Source organism: Acinonyx jubatus, chromosome C1 (assembly GCF_027475565.1).
Source record: "Acinonyx jubatus isolate Ajub_Pintada_27869175 chromosome C1, VMU_Ajub_asm_v1.0, whole genome shotgun sequence".
Classification (NCBI taxonomy): Eukaryota; Metazoa; Chordata; class Mammalia; order Carnivora; family Felidae; genus Acinonyx; species Acinonyx jubatus.
The window spans coordinates 23956446-23976973 of NC_069381.1; the positions used below are offsets into that span (position 1 = coordinate 23956446).

Consider the following 20528-nt stretch of genomic DNA (forward strand, 5'->3'; position numbering starts at 1 on the left):
ATTAAGACAGTTTACAGGTCTTGTGAGGGAAGAAATCATAACACTTGGTAACAGTACCTCATTTACTGTTTCCTGTGTTAAGTGCTTGCCATGCATCCTAATAATAATGATGGCTAACATTTTTAAAAACAGACCCTGTTCTGCGAGCGTTCTCTCATTCAATCCTCACCAAGACCTATAAGGTGAATATTACGAACCTCATTGTAAAGAGCCAGAAAAAAGATTTCAAGGCTCAGAATTGGCAGAAGCAGGATTTGAACTAAGGTGGTGGCAGGAGAAATATTTAGGATTTAGGGTCAGCAAAACTAAGTGAAGGGGGGGGGTCGAGGGAAACGACTCCCAGGTTTTCGCTAGGGTGGACCAGAGAACAATAAGGCCAAAGACAAATGAAAGCCCAATTTGGGACGCGTTGAATTTGAGCCGCCTGGGGGCCACTCAAGGATACAGTCCATCTCGCGCAGGAGCCGAGAGACGGTTCCGGTCCCCTCCCTCCGGCCTGAAGAGACGGTGGGAGAAGGCACGCAAGGGAAAAGCAGGAGGTGACTTCCCTCCCTCTGGAGTCTCCCGAGCAGCAGCTGCTGCAAGGGCGTAGGGGACCTAGAGACAAAGAGAGCGCGCAGGCACCGCCTTTGTCCGCGCGGCCCCTTTAAGAAGCGCGTTCCCAGCTTCCAGCCCGCCTTGTATGCAAATTTGGCGGCCAGGCGGGAGCGCGCGACTGATACCGCGGGGACTAGGCTGCGGCGGTTAGTCCTCTCCCGGCCGCCGTCGCCTCCGACATATTGCCCGCAGGAGCTGCGGCGGCGGAGCGGAGAGCGCCGGGGGGAGGAGATGGGTGAGCGGAGCGGGTCCGGCTCGGCCGGGGAACGGGCAGACGTGGGGGTCGGGATGGCCAAGCTGCTGATTGCTCCCCCACGCGGACAAGATCCCGGCGAGGGAAGGGGGAGGGGATGCGGGGCACAGAGGGGCCCCGCCCCCTCCTGTCGCTTTGCAGGGTGGGGCCTCGGTTATGGAGGCGGGGCATTGGCGCGGTAGGCGGGGCTTCTAAAAGGGAGAGGGCCCATGGGGGCTTGGGCTTTGGTGAAGACCCGCTCACCTGGGTTAGAAGCGGGGACGGGGCGTAGCGGTAGGCGGGGCCTTACTGCTGGGGCGGAGCTCCTGGCTTCTAGGCGTTTGTTCGGGGGCGAACTTTCTGGGTTTTCGGGCTTTGCACGAGGGGCGGCGGGGCGAGAAGACCTTCCGGACCTAGGGAGCCCATTCTGGAGCCGCGCTTCTGGGCAAAGAGAGCTTTTATTGGCTTGTGGGCGCGTATTCTGGGCTGACAACTGTGTGTAGGCGGGGCTTCTGGGCCTAGGGGCTTTACGTGGGTGTAGAGCTTCTAAAGAGAGGAGAGTGGGTGTGGGCAGAGCTTTTGGACTGAAGGTGCATATGTGGGATGTTTTAAGCCAGGTGTGATAGTGTATGAACAGAGCTTCTGGGTTGGAGGCTGACTGGGGGCAGAGCTGGACAAGTACTTTTTGGAGACACGTGTGAGAAAACCTTCCGAGCTGGGAAGCTAGGCGAGTGCAGGCTCTGTTGCCATGAGGTGGTTTGAACAGGGCTGTAATTTTGATTAGGACTGGGGTGGTGCTTAGGACCTTTGTGCAGGGCTTTTGTGCAGGATGGTGCCTGGGAGTTTGGGCTACACTGACAAGCTTAGAGAAATAGGGTTTGGGTCCACAACCACAGCATTCTCCCAGAACCCACATCCTTGACCCTGTGCTCAGGTCCTGGTCCTGACCATGAAACCCCAGGATGCCTACTGAGCTGGATCTTGGGCTCTTGAGAAGAAGACCTCAAGGGTGCCCAGAATCATAAGCCTAGAGAGGCTTATAGTATCTGAACAGGACAGCGTACGCCAGAGCTAAGAGCTCAAGCCTCAGACCCACAAATTACCCGTGACACAGTGTAAACTCAGTTTCCTAACCTGTGGGAAACCTATTTTGCTGGGTTCAGCCACTCATCAAGACAGACTTATAGAGCACATAACTTTATGCTGGGCTCTGTGGTAGGGGGAGGGGATACACAGTGAAAAAGACAGCTAAGGTTAATGACCTCACTGACTTTCTGCTCTAGTGAGAAAGACAATACATGTGTTAACAAGTGAATACGATAAATTCTAAGACTGAATTGTGAAAAAAGTAGAAATAAGAGGGTTATGGGGGCAGATGCTTAAAAAATGGCAGTCAGGGGAGGGCTCTCCAGACATGATACAGCAATATAAGAGGTAGCAACAAGTTTGGTTTGCTTAAGGAGAGAAAGGACAGGATGGCCGAAGCTTGGAGGCCAGGCAGGAATGGGAGATGAGGTTGAAGCATTAGGCAGGGGCCAGATCAGAGGTCTCTGTGATTAAATGATAAAATGAGACACCAGGTAACTGGTAGTCAGTATCATTGCTGTTATCCTTGATATATGCCCTCCGGCTTGAGGATCTATTTTATGTTGAGTCCCACAGGAGGACGAAGAGGTCCCAACAGGACATCCTACTGTCGAAATCCACTGTGTGAGCCAGGATCATCAGGGGGCTCTGGTGGGGGCCATACTTCCAGTGCATCAGTCACCAGTGTCCGCTCCCGCACCAGGTAAACCACCTCTGTGTCTTGCCCCTCACTGTGGGCTCACAGGGGCAGTATGAACAAAGCTCTCTCTCACTGGGCTCTAGGATGTGATACCCCAGATCCCAGACGGGGGCTTAGAGTGCAGTGAGCAGCAAAAGACCCAGAGTGGTGGTCACTTGGGCAGATGCAGAGGGACATAGTATAGTAAGCCCAGTTACAGGATTCCACTTACAATTCTGCTCCTGATTTTCTGGTGGCTTCAACAAGTTGTCTCCGTTCACTGGGCCTCCTTTTCCTCATCTGTAAAATGGATCTAATAATTCTTTCCTTCCTGGGGAATGTTGGAAAGCCTGAATAAGATTAGGGATAGGAAAAGTCTCTGTCGGCTCCTTTGTCTGACAGGCAGGATTAGGACTCCGTGTTTGCCTTGTGCTGCTTTTCTGACCCAACCTCACCATCCTTCGCCCCAGAAGCCCTTCTTGGTGGGGTTCTCAGGACAGCTCCTGATGTTTTTTCCCTCCCCACCTCCCAGGAGCAGTTCTGGGACGGGCCTCTCCAGCCCCCCTCTGGCCACCCAGACGGTCGTGCCCCTACAGCACTGCAAGATCCCCGAGCTGCCAGTCCAGGCCAGCATTCTGTTTGAGTTGCAGCTTTTCTTCTGCCAGCTCATAGCCCTCTTCGTCCACTACATCAACATCTACAAGACAGTGTGGTGGTATCCGCCTTCCCACCCGCCATCCCACACCTCCCTGGTAGGTGCCCAGCTAGGACCAGCTGTGTGTGTGTGTGTGTGTGTGTGTGTGTATGACGTTTGGCTTCAGTTTAACACAGTTTACCGAGTGAGTGCCCTGTACATTTGGCCTCATGCCGGGCATAGAACATGTAGAAGGAACAGAAAATGAATGATTCCTGAACACTCACCCGAATTGCTCAGTACTGCATTAGGCGGGTCAAAGGTAGTGGAGATAAATCGGATAGATTTTGCCTAAAGGAAGGCAGAATCTTAAGTCCTGTGGGGGAGAAGAGCCACAGGCATACCTGAGTATTTTAATGAGTGGAAAGATCTCCGTGTAGAAAGAGAGGTTCAGGGACCGGAGCATGGGTGATCAGAGCAACAGGGCTCACACACCACTCTCTTATCTCCAGGGACTGTCCCACTTCCCTCCTCTGGGTCCTGTTCTACTCCTCTAGGTAATTTCCTGGCCTGATTCAGCTAGAGACTTGTGAAGGTCGGAGAGTGGGGATAGTCCCTGTGGAAAGGACCGGGCAGGGGGAGGTGGGTTTGAAAAAAGCCCGTATATGGGCAGGGGGCCCACGTGACCCCCAGCCTCTGCCCCCTGACAGAATTTCCACCTGATCGACTTCAACTTGCTGATGGTGACCACCATCGTTCTGGGCCGCCGCTTCATTGGGTCCATCGTGAAGGAGGTGATTGGGTCCTAGAGGATGACCGGGGACTTGGGGACTCGCCTTTCCCCTGGGGGTACCAAGGAAACACGCCTAGCCCTTCAAGCCCAAGGCATTTTCCTTGGGGCTCCCTTTGAACTTGGTTGAAGAACATTACTCATATCCCCTTCCTCTTGGAGTTTCCTGGGCGCCAAGGAAAAGCATTCACCTTGCCAGGTTCTGTCCGGCCTGCTGCCCCATGGTTCCCTGGGTGGGATCACAGGTCATGCTGGGTGGGATTTGGGCACAGTCCCCGTGGCCTATCCAAGGCCCCATCCTGTCCTATCTCGCCCTGACCCAGGCTTCTCAGAGGGGGAAGGTCTCCCTCTTTCGCTCCATCCTGCTGTTCCTCACCCGCTTCACCGTTCTCACGGCAACAGGCTGGAGTCTGTGCCGCTCCCTCATCCACCTCTTCAGGACCTACTCCTTCCTGAACCTCCTGTTCCTCTGCTATCCGTGAGTACCCCTCACTCCACCCCTCACTGCCTAGCACCTGGCTCCTGACCTCTGCCCTGAGTGTGGCTGGGTCAGCAGGCCCCCATACCTGGAAGACTCATGGCAGGGCAGCAGCAATATCCTCTCACGTTGTCTGAGAACATCCCCCTGAGACTAAGGTGATTAGGTTTTTGCAGGAGCAGAAACTGAGACAGCAGGCCTAATTTACCCAAGGTGCCACCAAGGGGGAGGTCAGAATGGGACTCAGATCTGAGTGTGTATATGCCAAAGGAACAGTTCCTGATAGGGGTGCATGGGCTTTGTCTCCCTCTCTCTTTCTTCTCTCTCTGGTTCTTTCTCTGTCTTTTTTTGTATGTTAATGTTTATGTAATCTCTCGGTGCCTCCCCCAGGTCTGTGTGCATGCGAGCACCTGCGTGTGTGCATGTCTCTCTGTGTGGGTGTCTATGCATGAAGTGTGTGTGCATATCTACACGTCTATGCGTGTATGTCAGTCTTTGTGTTTGTTTTGCTCACTCACTCCATCTCACCAGAGCCCAGATTATTGAGGACGGAAAGACAGTGTCTGGAAAGAGCCCAGGACTTCCCCCTTCTGACCTAGAACCGGGGAGAGCTTTGGCAAGATGTCCACGCTGGCTGTTCTTGGGGCAGGCTCCTGGCTGCCTGGGCATTTACAATCATTTCCCAACCCCTGGGCTTTCTGGTTCATGAACTTCCTCAGGCTGGGCCATTTCTGTGTCCCGGGAAGCTTCAGAGCTGGATACTCCTCCCTCTGTACCTTGCATGACCAAAAGGGCACTGTCATGGGAGGAGCCCCATCACACTTGTTTCAGTTATAACTAGTGTTTAATTATAAGAGTGACACATGTGTCATATAAAAACATTAAACTTTACAGAAGCTTTTAATGTAGAAAATGAAAGTCCTATATAACACCAGTCCTCCAGAAAACCATTATTTGCAGCATATCCTTCCAAATTTTTCTGTCCGAGCATACACACGTATACTTTTTTTTTAACCAAAAAGGAATTAAACTATGCATGATATTGTACAATTTACTGCATTTTTTTGCATCATCATATAGCTTGGGTATTTTTCCATGGCGATGCATACAGGTTTGCCTCAGTTTTTAAAATAGCCTATAGTATTCCACTGTGTAGATTTTTCACAGTTGTATTTGTCTTCTATTGGTGCCCTTTTGAGGTGTTCCTAGCTTTCCCTATTGGAGACCGTGAGGTAGGGAACATTCTTTTGCATACATCTTTGCCCACTTGTCCAATATTTCTGTCAACAGGTTCCCAGAAGTAGAATGACTGTACTGAAAGGTGTAGTACAATTTTGATAGATGATAACAAATGGTTAGAGCCGTCAATAGTCGCCTTAATTTTCTCACTTTCTGGTTGCTATCCAGTGAATCCATTCTCTTTGGGTACAGGTATCATTTAGTATTCATACTTTGCCTTTTTTTTTATTATTATTATTTAATGTTTAAATTTTTATTAACATAAGACATACATAGCCTAACAAATCAGTCCAGTAATGCTAAAAAGCTTATGATGAACAACAGCCTCCAACCCCACTTTTTCGCTTTTTATTTATTTATTTTTTAAGTGTATTCATTTCGAGAGAATGAGCACGAGCAGAAGAGGGGCAGAGAAAGAGGGAGAGAGAGAATCCCAAGCAGGCTGTGCACTGTCAGCACGGAGCCCGATGCGGGGCTTGAACTCCTGTACCATGAGATCATGAGTTGAGCTGAAATCAAGAGTCAGACACATTTAACTGACTGAGCCCCCCAGGCGCCCTACTTACTAGCTTTTTAGTCCCACTTCTCCAAAGCGATCTCTCTCACTGTTTCTGACTTTCAGTGTTTTTTGAGTTACCTCCATAATTCTAGTATCTTTGTGCCTTTATTCCTTTCAAAAATTTATCATTGATTTTATAGCTGGATAATAGGTTTACATAGTTAAAATTCAAAATGTATAAATATGTGTAAAAATGTATAAAGAATATAGAATGAAGAAGTCTCTCTTTGGCTCCTGTCTCTTAGCTACCCAGTTTCCCTTCCAAGAGGTAACCACCACCATTTCTGGTTTCTTGTATATCCTGGAAATAAATGTTTTATGCATATACAAGCACATCATACACACAAATACATACATTGATTCCCTTCAATGACAGGTGAAGATTTACTTAATTCACCCTTCCATCCATACTATTCCCAGTATTTGATAACTTATTATTTTTATTTTTCTATTATCTTTTCCAATAATATCACTACGCCTGTATTTTTTATCTCATCAACAATAGTATCTTAATCCCTTTAATGTAGACAATAATGTTAGGAACTCTACCCTTCCACTTTTCCTCCCCTCTTCCTCCTCTCACTTCCTGGCAGCTATACTCTTATGTTGTTAGGCTTGACATTCACATTCCCCTATATAACCACATTTAAGTCTTCCATTCTTTGTTTAGGGTTAATTCTAAAAGCTAAAAAGCAATAAGTAGCCTTGATGTTATTATGAATATGAAAATACCATTCACTTCAGGACCAAGTAGTGTGCATAGATAACGTTCCTTCTCTGTGGTTACTGAGTTATAATCTTGGACCTCTTAAAAAAAGAAAGTTCTTCACGTCAAAGTCAAATGGTTTCTCTTTTCTTACATTCCATCAATTGCTTAAAATCATGCCACATTTTAGTTTGCTTCGTATTTAGATTGTAACTTTCTAATACAGGCTCTTTTTTTTTCCTTGGAGTTCTAATTGCCTTTCTTTTTTCTTGTTGACAAAAGAGTGATGGGCCTTCAACATATCCTCAAGTTTATCCAGCCTCTCAATCATGCTGCCTGTTGCCTGGAGTCCATTTTTCCCCCCTAAAGACATCCTTCCTGGAGCCTTCCATCCTCCTGCTCCAGTCTGGAGTGGTTGCTCTTTAGGCCTGCTGTACAGCTCTCAACCTGGGACTTCCCTTCGCTGCCCTCCTGGGTTGGATCCACTGTTTCCTGGATCCCATGTCTTCTTTCTTGGTTTTCTCCCTTATTTTGCTGGAGTGCGTTATCAGGTAATTTCCTTAACAATGGGTGTGGGAGGTATATACATTTAGAGGCCTTGCATGTCTAAAAATGTCTTTATTCTGCCCTCATACTTGATTGATGGTTCAGCTAAATGTAGATTTCTAAGTTCAAATTCATATTCTCCCAGAAGTCTGAAGATACTATTCCATTGTCTCTAGCATCCAGTGAGAAGTCTGATGCCAGTTTGATTCCAGTTCTTTTGTAGATGACTTGTTTTTTCCTTTCTAAAAGCTTTTAGAGGTAGCCTGTTTGTCTTTTGATTAGTTGAAATTTTATAAGGAGGTGTCTGGTGTGGGACTTTCGTCAGTCATCGTATCCGTACTCTAGGACTTTTTAACCTGGAGATTTGGCTATTTCTTCAGATCAGGGAAATTTTCTCCTATTATTTCTTTGATAATATCTTCCCTTCCATTTTTTCTATTCTCTCTAGGACTTCTGTTCTTAAGGTGGTAGACCTCATAGAGTGATCATCTGTTTCTCTTATATTTTCCCTCATATTTTTCATCGCTCTCCCTTTCTCCACCCCCCCATCCCCGTCTTTCTTCCTCTCTGTCTCTCTCCCCCCTTCTTTCTCCTCTCTCTCTTTTTTTACTTTGCCTTTAGGGAGATTTTCTCAACTTTATCTTCCAGCTTTTTTATTGAGTTTTTCAGCAGTCAAATTTTTTATCTCTCCGACCTCTTTCTTGTTTTCTGATTGTCCTTTTCTCATAGCATTCTGTTCTTGTTTTAAAAATCTCTCATGTTCCCTCAATTTTGTCTTTCCACTGGGGTCGATCTTTCGTTTCCTGCTGCTAGGTTTCTAAGCATCGTTAGTTTCTTCAGTTGTCTCTTTACACTTACAAATGAAGGACTGAGTAGGTTGGAGCACACTTCCTCTCCCTCTGCCATTGTATATATGAGTGGGAGCTTTGGCCAGGGATTCTAACTATAAGAGCAGGACACACAGACTGGCAGACTTTGCTTTAGGATAAGTGAGTTGTGTGCCCCCATAGGCCAGAAACCAGGATGAGGGGGTTACCCTAGGATGCCCCCATTAGAGATCTCCGTTCTCCCCAGGGTAGTTTATTCACATTCTTTACAGAAGAATCCTTCAGGGTAGATTGTGTGAGGTGAATAAGAGAATAAATGGACTGACTCTTATAAATAAATACAGATCTTTGTTTAATCCCATTTGTTCAGTCCTGCTGCTCACTTCTACCCTTTATCAGATGTGTCTGCTTCAAGCCAGAGTCTCTCTTGGGTCACTGGGCAGATAAGCTCCTACCCCCAGTACAGCCCTCGCAGCATATTCTAGACCTACGCCATCCAGTTGAGCAGCTTCCAGCTACCTGTTATTATTGAACATTTGAGAGAAGTTAGTTTGAATTGAAGTGTGTTGTTGTAAGTGTGAAGTACGCATCAGATTCTGAAGGCTTAGTGCAAAAAAAGAAAGTAAGTAAAAATCTCATTGGTAAATAATGATGCCATGTTGAAATGATAATATTTGGCATATATTGGGTTAAGTAGAGCATTAACATTAATTTCATTTTTTTTCAAAGTGGCTACCAGAAAATTTCAAATTACATACGTAATTCTCATTATATTTCTGTTGGACAGCGTGGCTCTATTGATGGCTTCCTTCCTCCTCTGTCAACATGTTTCCCTCTGCTTTCTAAATTTGTCAAAATCGCTTGTGAACCAATAACCCCACTCCCATTCTTTTTGCTGATATGAATTTATTACCTACTTTTATACGGTCATGTCTTGAGTGGAGGGGGTGAGAGGGAATCTGCCATCTTGCAGTGAAGCTGCTTCTAACTTGTGACCCGTGGAGCAGTCACTTGCTGTTGCCAAATAACGTAATTGTATCTGCAGTCCTCCTTAGAGGCAAAACCAGGGAGATTCTTGAGTACTTGCCCTTAAATTTGAGTCTGAATCCCTTGTATCACCCTGATCCTATCGGTGCTCCACTCCTTCGTTCCCACAGGGTATCCTGAAGAATATTTTGGGAGTCCCATTACAGTCTTCTTTTCTGTCCCACAGAATCCCTGGTCTCTCTTTTCTAAGCAAAATGTTATGGATCTTCTACTTTGGGTCAAACACCATGCTGGGTGTTGTTACAAGGTTTGAAAGAGGGTATTTATGAAAACACTAGGTGTAATACCTGAGTGTAGAGAATCAGTACAAGCTATGTAATTTAAAGCAAATTAAGGAAACTGAGGCTCATAGAGATGAAATAACTTGCCCTAAATCAGAGTGCTAGTCAATAGCAGAGCTGGGATTTTAATCCTGGTCTGTTTGACCCTAACGGTTATGCTGCTGACCACAGTTCTCAAAGTAATCTTACTTAACCTTATACCAGGGAGAATGGTAGCATCCCCATTTAAAAAAATTTTTTTTTAACGTTTATTTATTTTTGAGACAGAGAGAGAGACAGAGCATGAACGGGGGAGGGTCAGAGAGAGGGAGACACAGAATCTGAAACAGGCTCCAGGCTCTGAGCAGTCAGCACAGAGCCCGACGCGGGGCTCGAACTCATGAACCGTGAGATCATGACCTGAGCCGAAGTCGGCCGCCCAACTGACTGAGCCACCCAGGCGCCCCTAGCATCCCCATTTTATAGACCAGAAAGCAAAAACCCGAAAAGGCCAACTGCTTACCCAAGGATACTCATGTATTCCTTCTTGGAACATCAGGAAAAAGGAAGAAAAACGCTACTCTGGGGAAGAAAATGTAACATTCTCATTGGCCCTAACTCGTAGGGGCAGCCCAGGGACCTTTCTGGGGCTGTGTCTGAGGACCTGGGGAAATTGACAAGCCCCAAGCTGAAAAAAGGAATGCCTCGAGATAGCACCTACTACACTGTTCCATGGACACGTGCTAGGCTAACTTAGCTACTTTCCTCCCCCTACATATTTATTTATACTTAAAGTAATCTCTATGCCCAATGTGGTACTTGAACTCACAACCCCAAGATCAGGAGTTGCATGCTTTACCAACTGAGCCAGCCAGGCACCCTGGCACTTAGCTACTTTCTATAATTATCTACTCTCCTGGCCTTTAGGTCTATCTACTTCTCTCCTCAAAAGATACCAGCCATACACTCAAAATACCCCACACTGAGTAGCACCAACCCTAAAGGTACTACTCAGGGAAAGGGATTTGTACTGTTCAAGGGCCCATTTCAGTGCTCGGCACATAATAGGCACACGGTAAATAGTGTCCCTGAACTGCTTTCCTCCACAAGCTGAAGAGCTGCCTTTAATGTATGCAGCCATAACAACTTAGACCTCTTGTGGTACCGCGTCCGTGTTTTGTTTTGTTTTGTTTTGTTTTGTTTTGTTTTGTTTTGTTTAAGCTCTATGCTGAGTGCAGGCCTCGAACTCACATCCCTGAGATCAAGCGCTGCATGCTCCACTGACTGAGCCAGCCAGGCACCCCTTGTACCTTTTTTTTTAACTAATGAATTACTCTTAGTATTTGTTGATTATGCGTCTCGGTCTTTGGTACCAGGCAGTTCTGGGTTTGAATCCCAGCTCTATTGCTTCCTTATTATTGGGTAAATTTTGGGAATCCGCTTCACTTCTCTGAGCCACAGCTTTCTCAAAAGGGTACAGAATAACCGTACCTAATGCATAGTGTTCTTAGGAGACACAAAAGCAGAGAACGTGTGTGAGGCACTTAGTACAGTGTCTAGAGCATGGAGTGTGCCTAAGGAATGTGGGCTGTTAGGATCACTGTTGGTCAGCAATAGACTGTGAGGCAGGGCCTTGTCTCCTGCTTCCTACTTTGTTCCCGACGCTCGGCACAATGCTTGGCCTGCACTCGATGCCAATACGTGTGTTGAATGTCTTACCGGAGGATGGCTGTATAGAAGGATGGGTAAATTCTCTCCTCTGAGCAGCCGGGAGAGCTAAGGCCCAGGGAGGAAAGAAGATTCCCTCCGTGGGTAAAGATTGGGATCGTGGCCCATGGGCAGGCCTACCCTCACCACTGTCTTCCCCAGCAGGTTTGGGATGTACATTCCGTTCCTGCAGCTGAACTGTGACCTGCGCAAGACCAACCTCTTCAGCCACATGGCCTCTGTGGGTCCCCGGGAGGCGGTCAGTGGCCTGGCACGGAGCCGGGACTACCTGCTGACGCTGCGGGAGACGTGGAAGCAGCACACGCGGCAGCTGTACGGCCCAGATGCCATGCCCACCCACGCCTGCTGCCTGTCCCCCAGCCTCATCCGCAGCGAGGTAGAATTCCTCAAGATGGACTTCAACTGGCGCATGAAGGAAGTGCTGGTCAGCTCCATGCTGAGTGCCTATTACGTGGCCTTTGTGCCTGTCTGGTTTGTGAAGGTACGTAGCTCAGCCTGTGGGGTGGGGGTGGGAGGGGAGCTGCCCCGCAGGAGCCCTCCCCCTTGCATAAATAACTGGACCGTTTTTGACAAGATTCCCATCTGTTCTCTTGAGGGCTAGAGTGACCGCTACCTCGATTTTAGAGTAGAGAGCACAAGGCTCCCTGAAAGGGAGTGGCCTGCGCAAGGTCACCCAGCCAATGATTGGGACATGATATTGCTGTTCATAATACGTGATTGATAACAAAAAGCAGTGATGTTGTATTTCACTGTGGCTGTTTTGGCACAGGCATGTCACAATGTCCAGCTTCATCAGTAAGTAGGAAAGCCAGGATTCATCCAGACCTGAATGACTCCAAAAGCCTGTGCCTTCTCTCTTGCTCGTCTGGCCTTCTGGGAAGGTACCTCCCCAGCTGACAGTAGGCTGGAAACATTTCTCCAGGGGTAGACTGCGCTGAATGATTTGAGGCTGAGAGGACATAATATTTCTTGAACACCTACAATGTGCTAGAGCTTTCAGGAGTGTGATAATCCCCCTAACGCCTCTCATAGGTGGTTGGTAGCTATTCTTATCCTCATTTAACAGATGAGGCAGCTAGAGCACAGAGAAGTGAAATGGTTTGCCCAGCATCACATAGTTAATAAAGCAGCAGAGTCAAGATTTGAACTGATGTCTGTTGGACCCCGGAGTCTATGCTCTGGCTCAGAGTCGTAGGCAGCGGGAGCAGTTTTTATGTAAGAGGAGCTTGTGGAGAACTGAGTAGTGGGCACAGGGTCTAAGCCCATGATTAAGCCTTCTTCGTTAGGTATTTGATCCTTGGTCTCAGGCCCCCACTGAGGGCTGTCCTGGTTTCTGAGGCAGACAGAATCAGGGAAGGGGGAGGGAGGGAGGCCATTGTGGACATCCCAGGCCTTAACCCACCACCCCCTGCCCCCAGAACACGCATTATTATGACAAGCGCTGGTCCTGTGAGCTCTTCCTCCTGGTGTCCATCAGCACCTCAGTCATCCTCATGCAGCACCTGCTGCCTGCCAGCTACTGTGACCTACTGCACAAGGCCGCTGCCCACCTGGGCTGCTGGCAGAAGGTGGACCCAGCGCTGTGCTCCAACGTGCTGCAGCACCCGTGAGTCGCCCTGCCCTTCTCTGCCCAACCCCGGCCCTCCTGGTCAGTGTCTGGAGTTAGTCCCCTCCTCCATCACCAACTCATTCATTCAGTCAGCAGGTGGTTGTTGAGCACATCTGGTGTGCTGGGCCTTGTGGCCAGAGGAGGGTATGGCAGGACCCAAGGCAGACATGTCCTCTGTCCTTAGGTAACTTGCAGTGTGCTGGAGATGTGAGGAGGCCAGGCAGTAAATTCACAGACTCGTTGACTTTCTCATTCGCTGACTGTTCTTTATCCAGCTCGTTGACCAATATGCTCTTGCATTCATTCATTGCTTCTCTCCTTCTGTCCCTTGCTCACTCATCTATTCAATCATTAGGTCACCTCCTTTCCAGCAGGCATTTACCTCTACCGAAGCCATAACCAGCCTGGTGCTATGTATTGGACAGAGGAGCTTAGACTTTGACCTACAGGCAGAGGGGGACTGGGGGGGTTTTGAACAGTGAAGGAACCCATTCCATCTGTCTGGTCAGAGGATATGTGCTGTGTTAGCTCTGACCGTGGTTATGGTGAGCCCTGGCCAGGGAAGCAGAGCCACAGGGAGGAAATGACTGAGACAAGGTCCTTGAGGAGTTCACAGTCTGGTGGGGGTGACAGCCGTACACAAATCATTAGGATGATGGGCCGAAAGAAGCCCAGCTGCAGGACGGCCCTGCAGAGGCAGAAGTCACCTGCTCAGGAGCCCTGAGGTGCTGGGCCGGCCTCCCCTCAGCCTGGCTCGTCCTTCATGGTGCCTTTACCGCAGTACTTTTCGCCCAGGTTACCCTAATTTTCCTGCCTGCTTTCCCCCAGTAGACCGGAAGCTCCTTGAGGCTGGGCCCACCTGAATCTTATCTGAGCCGTGGGCCGAGGACAAGGTGTGGCAGAGAAGAGGCCCCCAGACAGATTTGTAGGGGTAGGCCCACCAAGAAGCAGAGATGCAAAGGAAGGCCACAGAAGCCAAGCTTCCTGACGTTGGCTGTCAGTGCTAGTTAGGGACCCTCCCAGGCTCTGTCCAGGTGGTCCAGGAAAGGGGATGAAGATTGCCAAATGGGCTCAAAGGGGGCTCGGCTTAGCCATAGCCTCTGAGGGGAGCGAGGAGTAGAAAGATAGAATATAGCTAAGGGGCACCTGGGGGGCTCAGTCAGTTGAGTGTCTGACTCTTGATTTTGGCTCAGGTCATGATCTCAGTGGGGTCATGGGATGGAACCCAGCATTGGACTCCATGCAGACCGTGGAGTGTGCTTAAGATGCTCTTTCTCTCTGCCCCTCTCCCCTGCTTATGTGTGTGCGCTCTCTCTCTCTCTCCCCACCCAATAAAAAAATAAAAATAAAAAATGAGAAAAATAAGAATATAGCTGAACATGAGGGAGGCACCTGTCTGTAGCTCACCGTGGTCCACAGAGAAGACCCAGGCTCCTGCACATGGCTTCCCAGCCGCTACACTGGGTCCTGCCAGCCTTTTCTGCCTCATCTCTTACCATGCCTCCACTCATACTCTGCCCTAGCCAGACCAAACTGCTTCAGATCCTCAAATTCTATATGCATGTGTGTATCCAGGGTTTTGCATATGATGCTTGTTTTGCCTGGAACACCCTTTCCAATTCTTTTCCTGATTAATTCCTATGCATTCCTTAGCACTTTGCTTTCCTCCAGGAACACTTTCCTCACCATCCAGGATGGGTTTGGCGCCCCTCCCCTGTGTTCCCACAACCCCATAATATCATGATCATTGCACCTAACGCTCTGCTGTGTTTGCTTAGTTACTTGGCTGTTATTCCTAGAGTAAAGCTCCCGGTCGTCAGGGTCCTTGCCTGTCAAGTACTCAGCCATCTCACTCGCAGAGTGCCTGGCTTATAATAGGGCCACAGTAAATTTTTGTGGTTCGTGTCTAGTCTTTTTATAAGGTAAAATTTACATATAGTGAAATGCATAGATCTTAAAGTGTATAATTCTTTGAGTTTTGATAGTCATATATACCCACGTAGCCCACATCAAATCAAGATGTAGAACATTTACAGCCTCTGAAAATTTCCTCCTAGCTTTTGCCAATGACCGCCCCCTCACCACCACCACCCAGACAACTATTTTTCTGCATTCCTTCAAAACTAACCATAAGCGGGGTGCCTGAGTAGCTCAGTTGGTTGAGCATCTGACTCATGATTTCTGCTCAAGTCATGATCCCAGAGTCGTGGGATCAAGCCCCACATCGGGCTCCATGCTGAGCATGGAGCCTGCTTAAGATTCTCTCTCTCGGGGCATCTGAATAGCTCAGTTGGTTGAGCATCTGACTTTGGCTCAGGTCATGATCTCACGGCTCATGGGTTCGAATCCCCCATCGGGCTCACTGCTGTCAGCACAGAGCCCGCTTTGGATCTTCTGCCCTCCTCTTTCTCTGTCCCTTCTCTGCTTGCACTCTCTCTTTCAAAAGTAAATAAATCTCAAAAAAAAGATTCTCTCTCTCTCTCTCGGGGTGCCTGGATGGCTCAGTTGGTTAAGTGTCCCAACTCATGATTTTGGCTCAGGTCATGATCTCACGATTCGTGAGATCAGGCCCCACATGCTTGGGATTCTTTCTCTGCCCCTCCCCTGCACACACTTTCTCTCTCAAAATAAAAATAAACATTTAAAAAAAAGATTCTCTCTCTCCCTCTGTCCTTCTCCCTCACTCATGCGTGTACACATGCTCGTGTTCTCTCTCAAAAAAAAAAAAATTTTTTTTTTTTAATAAATAAACTAACCACAGGTTAGTTTTGGCTGTTCTACAAGTTCATGTAAATGAAATCTTGGGTTCAGTTTCTTTTTCATTCAGCACATCCCTGTGAGTTTCATCTGTGTTATTAGGTATAATGTGATAGCTGGTTTTTCTTTTTTGTTTTCTTGTTTTTAAGTTTTATTTTTTTATTTTGGGGGTGGGGCAGAGAGAGAGGGAGACGCAGAATCTGAAGCAGGCTCAGACGCAGGGCTCAAACCCACAAGCCGTGAGATCATGACCTGAGCTGAAGTCAGACGTTTAATCAGCTGAGCCACCCAGGTGCCCCTCTTTTTGTTTTTTTGTTTTGTTTTGGTTTGTTTTTTTTTTTGAGAGAGAGTACCATGCAAGCAGGGAAGGGACATAGGGAGAGGGAGAGAGAGCATCTCAAGCAGGCTCCATACCTAGCACGGAGCCTGATGCGGGGCTGGCTCTCACAACCCTGAGATCCTGACCTGAACTGAAATCAAGAGTCGGACGCTTAACTAACTGAGCCACCCAGGTGCCCTGATAACTGGTTTTTAAGTGAATGAATCAACAGGGTAGGAATGAGGTAGAGTTTTTTGTAGACAGCAATTCTCTGTCCTCTGGCCCAGGACCCCGGGAGTCCCTGTGATATCTGGCAGAACACTGGAAGAATTGGAAGATCCCACCATCTCAATCACATGCTTATTGAAGTCCCTCTGTGCCAGGCCTTGTGCCGTGCCCTGAGGTCGTAGAGATGAATTGTATACCATCTCTTCCGTCAAGGGTTCCCAGATTAGTGAGGAATACAGGGAAATACATAAGTGATAAAACACTGGGGAAAGTGGACCAGTAGCAGGAGATTCAGGGAGCAGTTGAAGAATGCTGAACTCTGCGGGGAGTTTGAGGAAGGCTTTCTGGAGGATCCTGAGTTTGGAAAGAGCTCGCCAGAAGGATACAGCATCAGGAAGTGCAGTTCAGTCGGAGGGAGAGACTTGCGCAGAGACATGAAACAGTAAGCTGTGCTGGAGGAATTAGAGACAGTTCTGAATGGCTTGTGCCTGGGCTGTGCGGTGGGAGTCACGGAAGGGCCTCAGCGGCAACACCACATCCTTGGGGACTTGACTCCGAGAGCACTGAAAACACTTAAGGGGGTTCGAGCAGAGAATAGGCTCAGCTTGGTGTTTTACAAAGACCACTCGGGCAGCTGTGTAGTAGACCAGCTGGAGGCTAGAGGTTAAGAGCAGGTGAGGAAAATGCACCCGAAGAGGGAAAAGGGTTTTCTGGACAGTCTCTCAGACATGAATGACAACCCTAGACCCTCTGCCTCCCAGTGCAGTGAATTTCTCATGATTGTTACCCCATTTTACAGAGGAGGCAGCTGAGACCCAGAAAAGGAAAGTCACTGTGTCTAAATGATAGAAATGGGAGTCGGGGGCCCTGGTGATCATGCCAGGCCCAGGCTTCTGGTACCCCCTTTTGTGGGTGAGCTGGGCATAAGGGGCACTGTTGGGCTGTGCCTCCAGGTGGACGGAAGAATGCATGTGGCCGCAGGGCGTGCTGGTGAAACACAGCAAGAACGTCTACAAGGCAGTGGGCCACTACAACGTGGCTATCCCCTCTGATGTCTCCCACTTCCGCTTCCACGTGAGTCTCCTCCCCTGGGAAGGAGGGGTGGGGCCTGATCTGGAGAGCAGGAGGATCCCGGACGGGAAGGTGATGTCCTAGCAAGAGACAGCTATTTTCAGCATTTCCCAAATCCAGCGGAAACTACACACTGTGCAGCACAAGGACAGCCATACCAGTGGTGACTTCATAAGTGCAGCTCACTTGGTGGCTGATCCTTGAAAACATCGGGTGGAGGCGGGGAGGATGATACAATAAAAGAAGAGGTTCTCAGTGGCGAAAATAAGAACTATCCCCATTCCATATGGTGCGCCAGGCACAGTGGTAAGCAGTTGCCATGCAGCCTCCGTGCATTCTTCGCCTGTGTGTGAGAGAAACACCACGGCTCTCCCCATTTTCCGAGACTGAAATTGGCTCAGAGGGTCTAACTCGTTCAAGGGTGCCTTGCTCGGAAACTTGGGATCTGATGGTCATGACTCCTGGACTCAGCATTATGGAAAGGGTTGCTCAAAATCATTGAGGCTAGTGGTCTCCATTTTATTTACTTATTTTACTCTCAAAAGCCTTTTTTCCGACACAGTCATAGACTGAAGTCTGGTATATAGGACCTCCTGGCACTACTCTATTTGAAAGAGTTGGAACTCCCTTCAGTTCCCACTGACCACTGCTATAGCCCCTAAAAGACCTCCTCAGAACCCAGGGTTCCAAGGAACACAGTTTGAGGAATCATTGACCTGGGTCATCTCTTCACGGTAGAGAAACCCGAGGCCCCGACAGGAAAGGGACTTGCCCAAGGTCCTGTAGCCTGTCAGGTTCAGAACTGAGCCTGGCATGCTGGTTTCTTGGACTCCCATTTCCTGCCACTTCTCTTCCCATCCTTTAAGTAGCTCTTGAGGTCAGGTACCTTGGTCCCTGCAGAATTGAAATTCCCTAAGACGTTGATTGCACTTTGGAACGGATGAGAACATTTTTCTCGAGTCCCCACGCTCTGTCTTCCTTTGTAAATACCAGGTCAGAGTGAGGTGTCGCCACATGCCCTAGAAGCTTCTGGCCTAGATCGGGATGCTACCCATGAAGAAGTGGGTTTCTCAGACTGTAGAGTCTATGATGACTTTCCATGCCTGTGTCGTAAGATTCTAATTTGTTCAGGCCTGACTATACCCAGGAGGATCACATATAAAAAGGTGTCGATTATAGACCAGAAAAGGTTTGAGGGAGTGAAACCTCTCAAGAAAAGCTTCCCGGAAAAGAAACACCACAGGCAGAGGTGGAGAGGTGGCAAAGTCCGTGCCCAACCTCACAGTCTTCCTCTCCATCCAAGTCTGCATGGGGCCCCCAGAGCTTGTCCCCTTCCCTGGCCCACCCCAAACCCCCATCCGGGAGGCAGGTTTCTCGAACAAACTTTCCAGTCCCTGCCTACCCTTTCCTGGGCAGTTCTTTTTCAGCAAACCCCTGCGGATCCTCAACATCCTTCTGCTGCTGGAGGGTGCTGTCATTGTCTACCAGCTGTACTCCTTAATGTCCTCTGAAAAGTGGCACCAGACGATCTCCCTGGCGCTCATCCTCTTCAGCAACTACTATGCCTTCTTCAAGCTGCTGCGGGACCGCTTGGTATTGGGCAAGGCCTACTCCTACTCGGCCAGCCCCCAGAGGGACCTGGACCACCGGTTCTCCTAAGCCCCAGGGTGACCCCAGGGATAGCATCCAGGCTTCAGCCAGGAGCTCTCTGGGAAGGGGCTGTTGGGGAGGGTTGGGTGAGGGAGCAAAAAACCACAAAAACAGACAAAAAAAATTGACCAGAGCTTTGTATTTTTGTTACATACTGTTTCTTTCTTTGATAATTGATGTGATTATGAGGGGGGAAAAAAGTCCTATTTTTATACTCCCATTAAGCCTGTGTGTCCTGTGTTTCTTTCCCTTGTTGCCTGTCAGGCAGAGAGCAGAGGTTAGGATTCTGGGCCAGGAAGCCCTGTGTGTGGCTTCTGGGGTCCTCATGGGTCCTGCCTTCTCCAGTGGAGAGGAAATGAGACACCAGAAGTCATGGTGTTTACCGCTGGCTGAATGCTGTGTATCAGACATTACTCTCATGTGTATTATCAGCCTTGTTTCAATCCAACTTTTATGTCAACCCTAGGAGGTAGGTACTCTCACTCTAATTCTATAGGTGAATAACAAGCTCAGAGAGCTATAGTGACTTGCCGAAGGTAACACAGCAGCCAAAAAACCCTCCCAAAAGACGACACCACTATCCTCTCAAAATGTGATGTCCTGATTCTCTCAGCATGCAGTCACTGAGACCCTGCTCTGTGTCAGGTGCTATGGTAGACAGGACGCCAAGACAGAAACAGGTCACACTACACTGGGATGGGTGTTAACAGTTACAGGACAGCAGCGCAGGAGAGAGCATGTTTAATGCTCTAAGAATTTCTTGAAGGAGGGGACAGTCTGAGTTGTCAGGCACTTTCTAGGTGGGCAAACTGGGGGAAAGGCACTTCAAGCAGAGTAAAGGAGACATGTAATACATGTGAGATTTGGAACATTCTGGTGTATTTGGGGCAGGTAAGCAGAATGGTTCCTAGAGCAGGAAGGATAGGGAACAAGGGGTGGGGGTTGGGGTGGAGCTGGAAAATTTTGCAGGAGATGGATCAGGGTGGACCAATGGTTCTAGGCTAGGGAGGGTGTGTAAGCAAGGTCAAGCGCTAGAGTGGAAACAAAGCTGCTTGGAGGACCACCTGGCTCTTACTGGACAGGCTAGAGGGCTCACACTGGGAAAAAAGGACAGTCATAGCCACTCGTCTACTCTGTTTCCTGAGCCCTTTTTGGCCACAGGATATGCAGATGAGTCTGTGGCGGTGTATGGGAGACAAATATTGCAGCAAAAACTTTTTGGTGTCTGTTGAGGAAGGCATCATACTGGGTAAGCATGAGACAGATAAAAAGGAAGATGTACCTTAGACAACCAGGAGACAGAAACATACCTTGTAAGCAAATCAGAGTGCTGAGTGCTGAGGAAAATGTGTGTCCAGGGCACTGGGGAGCAGAAGATAGGTACCCAGGCTCTGTCTGGAAAAATCGGGTTTTTTAGGGAGGGGAGAGTTGAACTGGATCTTGAAAGTGAATTTGTTCACCCTATGGTCAAGTGGGAAGGGAGGGC

At 48.5% G+C, this 20528-nt stretch overlaps 1 protein-coding gene across 6 annotated transcripts; it reads left to right on the forward strand.

The window, feature by feature from the left end:
* Window positions 1-552: 552 nt before the first annotated feature.
* TMEM39B (transmembrane protein 39B) lies at window positions 553-19262 on the forward strand. Of its 6 annotated transcripts, none has more exons than XM_027059797.2 (9): window positions 553-832; window positions 2492-2618; window positions 3127-3346; window positions 3939-4022; window positions 4342-4496; window positions 11553-11889; window positions 12827-13014; window positions 17275-17395; window positions 18809-19262. In XM_027059797.2, exons 1-9 carry the CDS (start codon window positions 829-831, stop codon window positions 19049-19051), a joined length of 1479 nt encoding a protein of 492 aa, XP_026915598.1. In that variant the 5' UTR covers window positions 553-828; the 3' UTR covers window positions 19052-19262. The 6 variants fall into 6 exon arrangements, with proteins under 6 accessions (XP_026915598.1, XP_014936082.2, XP_026915599.2 ...); XM_015080596.3 differs by lacking the exon at window positions 553-832 and adding an exon at window positions 1045-1123; XM_027059798.2 differs by lacking the exons at window positions 553-832; window positions 3127-3346; window positions 3939-4022; window positions 4342-4496 and adding an exon at window positions 1056-1123.
* The last annotated feature ends 1266 nt before the right edge of the window (window positions 19263-20528 follow it).